The 10,668-nt window shown below is 42.2% G+C and overlaps 1 protein-coding gene across 1 annotated transcript; it reads right to left on the bottom strand.

Annotated features, from left to right (window-relative positions):
• Positions 1-4,115: 4,115 nt before the first annotated feature.
• On the bottom strand, positions 4,116-5,771 carry LOC139542854 (rhodopsin). The gene has a single exon (XM_071348780.1). It carries the CDS (start codon positions 5,656-5,658, stop codon positions 4,594-4,596), a length of 1,065 nt encoding a protein of 354 aa, XP_071204881.1. The 5' UTR covers positions 5,659-5,771; the 3' UTR covers positions 4,116-4,593.
• Positions 5,772-10,668: the final 4,897 nt, after the last annotated feature.

Raw genomic sequence — 10,668 nt, 5'->3', positions numbered from 1 at the left:
GTCGGCTACGGAGAGCGTGATCACACAGTCGTCCGGAACAGCTGATGCTCTCATGCATGCCTCAGTGTTGCTTGCCTCTAAGCGAGCATAGAAGCAATTTAGCTCGTCTGGTAGGCTAGTGTCACTGGGCAGCTCGCGGCTGTGCTTCCCTTTGTAGTCTGTAATAGTTTGCAAGTCCTGCCACATCCGATGAGCGTCGGAGCCGGTGTAGTATGATTCAATCTTAGCCCTGTATTGACGCTTTGCCTGTTTGATGGTTCGTCACAGGGCATAGCGGGATTTCTTGTAAGCTTCCGGGTTAGAGTCCCGCACCTTGAAAGCGGCAGCTCTACCCTTTAGCTCAGTGCAAATGTTTCATGTAAGCATTGGCTTCTGGTTGGGGTATGTACAGTATGTACAGTCACTGTGGGGACGACGTACTCAATGCACTTATTGATAAAGCCAGTGACTGATGTGGTGTACTCCTCAATGCCATCGGAAGAATCCCGGAACATGTTAGTCTGTGATAGCAAAACAGTCCTGTAGTTTAGCATCTGCTTCATCTGACCACTTTTTTATAGACCGAGTCACTGGTGCTTGCTGCTTTAATTTTTGCTTGTAAGCAGGAATCAGGAGGATAGAGTTGTGGTCGGATTTACCAAATGGAGGGCGAGGGAGATGTGTTGTTGTGTTGTTGTTTCCCTCAGCCTGTCTCTGCTGGAGCTGGATTGGAGCAGATCGCTTGTCGAGTGAGCGTATCAGTATTCAGCCAGAGATCCGATGGTATAAGGGTTGCTATAGCTACACAACAAAGGTCATTATGAGAGAGTTCTCGAGGTGTTTGTTTTGCTCCAGCCTGACAGATATTTCTGCACAACCGAGCACTGAGGAGGAGAAATCTCACGTCACTCCCTGAGTTTCTATCATTTATCATATAGACATGTAGGTACAGCTTATACCACAGTCTTTACACGGAGGGGAAAAGACATGGATATGATGAAACTGATTCAGTATCTGTAAGCTGCAGTAAATCTAGAGCATACTATACCTGATGCTATACATTACCAGTCATGGGCAATAATAGGCAACCTATCATCTTTTCATGTTCAATGAGAGAGAGAGAGAGAGAGAGAGAGAGAGAGAGAGAGAGAGAGAGAGAGAGAGAGAGAGAGAGAGAGAGAGAGAGAGAGAGAGAGAGAGAGAGAGAGAGAGAGAGAGAGAGAGAGAGAGAGAGAGAGAGAGAGAGAGAGAGAGAGAGAGAGAGAGAGAGAGAGAGAGAGAGAGAGAGAGAGGAAGAAGCAAGAAGGGCCTTCTATGCCATCAAAAGGAACATAAATTTCAACATACCAATTAGGATCTGGCTAAAAATACTTGAATCAGTCATAGAGCCCATTGCCCTTTATGGTTGTGAGGTCTGGGGTCCGCTCACCAACCAAGATTTCACAAAATGGGACAAACACCAAATTGAGACTCTGCATGCAGAATTCTGCAAAAATATCCTCCGTGTACAACGTAGAACACCAAATAATGCATGCAGAGCAGAATTAGGCCGATACCCACTAATTATCAAAATCCAGAAAAGAGCAGTTAAATTCTACAACCACCTAAAAGGAAGCGATTCCCAAACCTTCCATAACAAAGCCATCACCTACAGAGAGATGAACCTGGAGAAGAGTCCCCTAAGCAAGCTGGTCCTAGGGCTCTGTTCACAAACACAAACACACCCCACAGAGCCCCAGGACAACAGCACAATTAGACCCAACCAAATCATGAGAAAACAAAAAGATAATTACTTGACACATTGGAAAGAATTAACAAAAAAACAGAGCAAACTAGAATGCTATTTGGCCCTAAACAGAGAGTACACAGTGGCAGAATACCTGACCACTGTGACTGACCCAAACTTAAGGAAAGCTTTGACTATGTACAGACTCAGTGAGCATAGCCTTGCTATTGAGAAAGGCCGCCGTAGGCAGACATGGCTCTCAAGAGAAGACAGGCTATGTGCACACTGCCCACAAAATGAGGTGGAAACTGAGCTGCACTTCCTAACCTCCTGCCCAATGTATGACCATATTAGAGAGACATATTTCCCTCAGATTACACAGATCCACAAAGAATTCGAAAACAAATCCAATTTTGATAAACTCCCATATCTACTGGGTGAAATTCCACAGTGTGCCATCACAGCAGCAAGATTTGTGACCTGTTGCCACAAGAAAAGGGCAACCAGTGAAGAACAAACACCACTGTAAATACAACCCATATTTATGTTTATTTATTTTAACTTGTGTGCTTTAACCATTTGTACATTGTTACAACACTGCATATATATAATATGACATTTGTAATGTCTTTATTGTTTTGAAACTTCTGTATGTGTAATGTTTACTGTTCATTTTTATTGTTTATTTGACTTTTGTATATTACCTACCTCACTTGCTTTGGCAATGTTAACACATGTTTCCCATGCCAATAAAGCCCCTTGAATTGAATTGAATTGAATTGAGAGAGAGAGAGAGAGAGAGAGAGAGAGAGAGAGAGAGAGAGAGAGAGAGAGAGAGAGAGAGAGAGAGAGAGAGAGAGAGAGAGAGAGAGAGAGAGAGAGAGAGAGAGAGAGAGAGAGAGAGAGAGAGAGAGAGAGAGAGAGAGAGAGAGAGAGAGAGAGAGAGAGAGAGAGAGAGAGAGAGAGAGAGAGAGAGAGAGAGAGAGAGAGAGAGATTTACTGTGATAAATATTCCTCACCAAGAGATTCATTATTCACAGAAATGACTACATTTATTCCAAATTTTAACTTATTAAACCCAGAGGAAAAACTAAAAATACTCATGGGCGAAGGAGCAATGGCTCCTCTTGCAGCCAAATATGTATTTGCCTGCCATAGCCTGAGGGACACTGAATAATAACATCTGCATAGTAAGCAGTAACTTACTTATTATGACTGTTATTGTTATTACTGTTATTGTTATTAGTATTATTATTGTTGTTTATCATTCCAAATAGTAATGGTATGGGTGGTAATGGTAATGATAGCAGTTTAATGATAGTGGTGGTGGTAGTGGTGCATTACACCATACATTACATTCGACTATTGACTGTTACCATTTTATTGTTACTATTTTTTATATTTAATTTTGTATTATTATTTACTGCCATTCTATATTATTATTTGTCATTGTTTTAATTGTATTACAATGTATATTGTATACATTGTTGCTTTGGCAATATTGACACAATGTTTTTCATGCCAATAAAGCAGCTTGAATTTGAATTTGAGAGAGAGAGAGAGAGAGAGAGAGAGAGAGAGAGAGAGAGAGAGAGAGAGAGAGAGAGAGAGAGAGAGAGAGAGAGAGAGAGAGAGAGAGAGAGAGAGAGAGAGAGAGAGAGAGAGAGAGAGAGAGAGAGAGAGAGAGAGAGAGAGAGAGAGAGAGAGAGAGAGAGAGAATTGACAAGATTGACAAGATTGACTGCACTTGATCCAATTATGTCTTTCACCTCATCAACCTTGTGGGTGATTACTGTAAATCAGAAGCTATAGTCATGTCTGCATCTTCATGTATGTATTGAGTCATACATAGCTATGCTTATTCATGTCATAAACCCTTATAATTAGCATTACATACACAGTACAAGGTGACCCATGATTGACCTTAGACCACTGTTCCGTCTTAACACCTTTATCAAAGCTATGAGAACACCAGACCTCGATTCAAATACATATAAGTATTTTAAAACTTTTTTTTTTTTAAGAATGTGTATTTGAGTATTTTCAATACTATTTTCTAATACCTGGGCTAAATGCATTGGAGTATATTTGAGTCAGTTTATTTGAGTATTTAAAATACTTTCCAACGTTATCTGAATACTTGCTTTAAAATGCATTAAAAAGTAATTGAAATACCTGAAATCGTTTTTGAACCCAGGTCCTGACTGTACACAACATGTCTATATGTTGAACTATTTTATATTTCATGTATTGCATTTAAGAGGCCTTTGTGCTGGTTGTAAAACCTGTGTTAGTACCAAATTAAATATAGTGCATTCTGAACAGGTGATTCACATTGACTCACTTAATTAAACATACTACTTTAGTTGCAACCTTTTCACCCTGATAGTAAGTACAACATGAACAGTAATTGTCTTTTGCAAAGTGCGATTTATTACGTTGCCTTGATTACATGTCTCTACATTCACAAATAAGCCAGTAACATATAGAATCCAACTGTAAAAGATTTAAGATATTTTCCTTTCCTGTCTCGAGAAAGACAAAACATCTTGCACATCGACAGGGGTGGAATTGGGAGGGAATGAGTGGGAACAGAGTTCCCAAAGTGATTTGGACATGTAAAAATACAGAATCTGAACATTTTACATTGGTTAATTCCCAGAGTGATTATTTTCCAATTCCATCCCTGCACATTGTTACGTTAGACTCTCTTTACATATACATAAACAACTTTGTTGTGGGCTGCCCATCTGCAAATGTCTTTAGGTTGAACCAACTGGTTTGTAAAAATACAAGAGTTATTTCTGTAGACGTGAGCCTTTGTCGTTTCCGGGAGCAGAAGTCTTCTTCGTGGACGCTGGATCGCAGGGCCCACGTTGGGGGCCCGTTTATGCAGGAGCCACGGAGCTGGAGGACACGGAAGAGGCCTCGGTCTTGGAGGCAGTGGTGGAGGCTCCATCCTCCTCCTCGAAGGGGTTCTTCCCACAGCATATGGTGGTGATCATGCAGTTGCGGAACTGCTTGTTCATCAACACGTAGATGAGAGGGTTGTACAGGGACGAACTCTTGGCAAAGAATGCCGGAATTGTCATGAAGACGGGGCCGAACTCTGATCCCTGGTTGCAGAAGATATACCAGGCCACGCTGGCGTAGGGCACCCAGCACACTAGGAAGGAGACGACCATCATGATGACCATGCGGGTCACTTCCCTCTCAGCCCTCTGGGTGGTCTCAGATTCCTGCTGGGCAGCAGCTGCTGCCTTGACAGCGCAGAGCAAGTTGCCGTAGCAGAAGCTGATGACTATCAGGGGAATCAAAAAGTGGACAATGAACATGTAGATGACAAAGGACTCGTTGTTGATCTCGGGGGCGCGTGTGTAGTAGTCAATTCCACATGAGCACTGCATGCCTTCGGGGATATAGCGGGACCAGCCGAGCAGAGGGGGCACGGAGCAAGCAGCAGCCATGACCCAGGTAAAGGCCACGCCCATGATGGCATGGGTCTCACTGAAGCGGAAGTTGCTAATAGGTTTGCAGACGACCAACCACCTCTCGACAGCCAGGACGACCAGGGACCACAGGGCAATCTCACCACCATGGGTAGCAAAGAATCCCTCGATGTTGCAGCCCGTTCTTCCAAAGACGAAATAGCCATGCATGGAGTTATACATCGTAGTGGTGAAGCCGCCGATTACCATGAAGAGATCTGCCACAGCCAGGTTGAGCAGGATGTAGTTCAGGGCGGTCCTCAGCTTTTTGTGCTCGATGGTGACGTAGAGTGTGAGGAAGTTGATGGGGAAGCCGGTGAGGATGAGGAAGAACATGTAGGCAGCCATGAGTGAGTACGCCGCTGGGCTGACAAGGTAGTACTGGGGGTATTCATAAGGGTTCCTAACAATGCCAGTAGCATTGGACATAGGGATGTAGAAATCTGGTCCCTCTGTGCCGTTCATGGTTGCGGTCTTGCGGTGGCGTTCAGCCCTTCTTCAGATGGTGTTCCGGCTGTACAGAAAGAGAGATGGAAAGGGTCCTTTCTACAAATGCACCCAGGAAGTCAGGGTCCTGATTTTATAGGCACATCTTAAGGTGTTAGATGATCACTTTCCAAATCAGTCAGCACAATGTGATTTAGGCCACTGTTAATATATAATCCAGCCACCACTGCAAACATAACTGGCCACTCATCAAGTTATTAAGGTTACACCTGCTCATACCTATCAGATGATGGCTTAATCTGAAACGCTGCATTGGCTGTTACACACCTCGGCCTCATCCACATACCCAGAACTGAGTTAGTCATTTACATACAACTTTTAAACACTTTGTTAAATTTACAGTCTGTTTTTTGAAGATATATTCAATATATTTTAGAGACATGTTTGAAGCTTCATACTCCAAGCATAAAAGAGTGAAGAGACGGAGTGCTGTGGGAAAACAGATGGTTTGTTATAAGTGGCGATAAGAAACACTTTAAGCTATGGTAATACATAGGCACAAAGTAGAATAGCTGCACCACCAGGAAATACTATATGGTGATTGAAATGTGTTTTTATAGATAATGGTCTGAGACGTGTAAAGTTCCTCATTGTGAACTTATTACATAATTGTACATGAAATGAATATATGTATTCATATTAGGTATAGCAATATTTATACATTTTTATCAAAATAATGTAAAATATTATTTTCATAAAACATTATTAATTGTAGCAACATAAAGTTACATGTAATTCACAGGTCATTCATTGAGTACTTGTGCTTATGTTGCAGTATTATAGGTGATGCTTATTGTGTGACTAAGACTTTAAGACCGTGCGTGTGCATGTATGTGTGTGTGTGTGTGTGTGCGGGAGAGAGGATTACTTCCTCCCAAACATACTACAAACATGTCAATCAAAAGAATATTCACATGTATCCCTTTTATAGCCTTAAAAGTTTATTTCAAGAGATGTTACATTCTGCATATCTTCTGTTCTAATGTAACCTAAATAAATCATAATGATCATGTGAGAGGTAGTCTTCTGCAGTAATGCTGTTTGTGTATTCTTTGATTATCAATGTAAAACTAATCAAACTAGGGGAAATGAGGGGAACGTAGAGAGTAGACTTGTACAGAAGATCTAGACCATCTTAGTGGCTAGAAGAGAGCTTCGCTCAGCACTTTCTAATGGGCATTGTATTAAAGAGATTTGGAGCTTACGGACGTGTTACTTTAAGAGGCCTGTAATGAGGTTAGTGTCCCATTGGTCACCCTCAGACATAACATTATGGATACTCACACATTTACTGCTCTTTTTACTCAACAAAGAGCTATACAAATGTAGGAAAATCCATAATACAATGGGCAAAGTGTATACGTTTAAATTACAAGTCCAAAGGAGTGAAGAAGCTGTGGTGGCAGCTACTATAGTGGAGGAACATAAGAATACTATTTCATCCTGTCAAAGCCCCAAAACCATGACTTATTTAGTAACTTTATAAATCACTTTAATTTATTTATTCACCTTAAAAAGTGCACGGTATGATGTTTTATTCATTCAGTATTCAGTATGCTAATCTGTACACTAAAAATAAAAAAAATACTGTGTAGATAATAAATACTGGCAGTTGGGGCCTACCTAAGACCTACCCAAGACCATGTTTAATGAGCTATTCTCCTACCTGAAAGGGAAAGGGATCCACCACATCCGCCCAGAATTCTACCACCCCCAGGTACAGAGCTGGGTAGAGCGGTTTAATCAGACGCTCAAGAACCAGACACTCAAAAAAACTTGCACAAGGGTGCACATTCGCCATCAGCCTGCTCTAAGCACTTCTGCCATGCCACGCAGCAGCTCTCCACCACAGGGGTCTCCCTAGTCCAGTGGATTCATGTTGGGGCGTGAGCTTCAGCTACTGAGGCACCTCCAGGGTTAGGGGTTAACAGGCCCAACCCTGCAGCCCACATGTGGCTGACAGCACCTTAATTGGAGAGAACGGTCTCAAAGTAATGGCTGGAATTAAATAAATGGAATGGTATCAAACACATTAAACACATTACTTCCATTCCATTCACTCCATTCCAGCCATTTGGTCTGAGCCATCCTCACCTCACCAGCCTCCTGTGCTGACCAGCCCCGTCCAGTCCGAACCCTTACCAGGCCTCAGCCCGGCCAGTCTATACTCATAGCAGGCCTGAGCACCTGTGTGACTTCCACACTGAGTTTCACACCTGGGTTCCTGTGAGGGGGAGGGGAAGAAATGTTATGTCCGTACATGAAAACATATGTCAGTGACGTGAAACATTATTGTTACAGTGTTTGACCCTGAGGCATGTTTACGACCCCCATGTATTGTATTGTTCAGTTGACGTTATAATTAAGAGAATGCAGTTAGCTCTGACATCAGTGGCCTCATCTGTCCTTCGAACAGGTATGTCACTATGGTGGTTACTTCAGATACTGCTCTTCCAATAGTTCAATATGTCTTGTACAGGTAAAGTGTGCTCTCTAGTGGAGTGTTATCAACATGACCAGATTTCTCTGTGAGATGGTGACACCCAGCATCAATAGGGAATAAAGAGGGCAGTAGTGAGACGGAGCTGTAGTGAGACGGAGTTGTGGTGATAAGGCAAATCTCAGCAGGCAGTTGCACTGCATAGAAAGAGGTTTTAGTGTACAGTACCACATGTAGATTGTGTCATTTCATATAAATCACTAATTGACCTTTCCACTATGCGATTTGTGCAGAATATTAAATTATCCATTGACCGTCATGGTAGTCAGTTCATCAGGAGTCTCTCCTAGGAAGAATAGCCTAGTATAGCACCTTGGAAGTCAATCCATAAATTACCATAGGCTAACACGGAACACAAACCGGCTGCGCGCGTGCGCCATCGTGCGCTATCGTGCATATATTTATTTTGCCCGCTCACACCAAACGCGATCACAACACGCAGGTTAAAATATCAAAACAAACTCTGAACCAATGACATTCATTTGGGGACAGGTCAAAGAACATTAAACATGTATGGCAATTTAGCTAGCTAGCTTGCACTTGCTACCTAACGTTAATTTGTCCTATTTAACTAGCTTGCTCTTGCTAGCTCATTTGTCCTGGGATATAAACATTGAGTTGTTATTTTACCTGAAATGCACAAGGACCTCTACTCCGACAATTAATCCACACATAAAACGACCAACCGAATCGTTTCTAGTCATCTCTCCTCCTTCCAGGCTTTTACATCTTTGAACTTATATGGTGATCGCATCTAAACTTTCATAGTATTACCACGACAACCGGCAACAAAGTTCGTCTTTCAATCACCCACGTGGGTATAACCAATGAGGAGATGGCACGTGGGTACCTGCTTCTATAAACCAATGAGGAGATGACTTTCAGCGCGATCTGCGTCAGAAATAGGAACGATTTCTATTTTAGCCCTTGGCATCGCAGACGCTCGTTGGCGCGCACGAGCAGTGTGGGTGCAATAATTGAATAACATGGATTTCTAAATGTATTTTGCGACGCTCGCGTACGCGACGTGTCCGGTCTGGTCAGCATGTAATGAGGCTAATGACACTACACTACATTACTGATGAGCAGATCAGATAGCTAGGATTATTCAGGATAGTAATTTCATGTGTTGTAGCCTGGTCCCAAATCTGTATAAAAAAGGGGGGGTTGAAATTATGACATTTTGTACTCCTTGTTGGCGCTTTTAGGGTTACAATTTGGCATCCCTGGGGGAGGTGGGTAATCAGCTGACCAGAGAGGGAGTTTAGCATTTTCCCCACTAATGGTTAAATTTAGGATTGGGGAGGAATGGAGGGAGGGAAAGATAGAGGAAGATGAGGTGATGAATATTATCCTACCTCTACAGTTTGCCACACTTTCCAAGTTCTATTTTTCATTTCAGCGGTTTTAGGGCAGGGTATCCTGAGCTAGGATCCTTGGGACACGCTCATAGCCGCCTGCTCCCTGCAGTGCCTTGGGGAGTAGGATAGCCTCCTGTCATGTGGTTCAGGAAAAAAGATGTCAAAGTGCAGAGGTGAGTTGGTAACAGATCACATAAATAAACTAGAATTTCTCCAAATCATATTGTTGATATACGATGCAATGCCACACAAAATAAACAATTTGCTGTTTGCCTGTTCTTATATGTTGTGGTTATTTTAGTATATCCACTGATAAGCAGCAACCAGTTCTGTCTGTCACTCTCTCTCTCTCCCTCTCTCTGAAACAGGTGAGCTTGCCTATTGTCACGCCCTGACCAGAGATATCTGTTTTCTTTATATTTTGGTTAGGTCAGAGTGTGACTAGGGTGGGTACTTTAGTTTTTGTATTGTCTAGTTTTTTTGTATGTCTAGGGTTTTCATAGGTCTAGGTGATTTGTATGTCTATGGTGGCCTGATATGGTTCCTAATCAGAGGCAGCTGTTTATCGTTGTCTCTGATTGGGGATCATATTTAGGTAGCCATTTTCCCTTTGGTGTTTGTGGGTTCTTGTTCTATGTTTAGTTGCCTGTCTGCACTATTCATATTAGCTTCACGGTTCGTTTTATTGTTTTGGTTAGTTTGTTCCGTGTTCATTCTTATTATAATAAAGAATGTAAGCATGCTGCGCCTTGGTCTCCTTCTGACGACGGCCGTGACACCTATTTAACTGTTTAGATTACACCTAGGTGTTGCACAATATCAATTTATGTCATTTATTTATTAGGTTAGACTGTTAATTAGTTTTATTAGTTATTAATATCCTCCATCCCCTCTCATCCCTATTAATTACTCATACCTGTTCATTCCTAGCTCGTGGAAGGTCAGCGCTGCAGTGCACGGGGTGATTAGCATCCTGGTTTCTTTCTGCACAGATGGAGGTAAGGCTTTAGAACAGTCCTACTCTTTCTTTCTCTCTATCTCTAGTTCCTGGCCTACCTACAGTACCAGTCAAAAGTTTGGACACACCTACTCATTCAAGGTTTTTCT

This window comes from Salvelinus alpinus, chromosome 17, assembly GCF_045679555.1.
Source record: "Salvelinus alpinus chromosome 17, SLU_Salpinus.1, whole genome shotgun sequence".
Taxonomy (NCBI): Eukaryota; Metazoa; Chordata; class Actinopteri; order Salmoniformes; family Salmonidae; genus Salvelinus; species Salvelinus alpinus.
The sequence above is the reverse complement of the archived record's forward strand: the minus strand, read 5'-3'. Positions and strand labels throughout refer to the sequence as shown.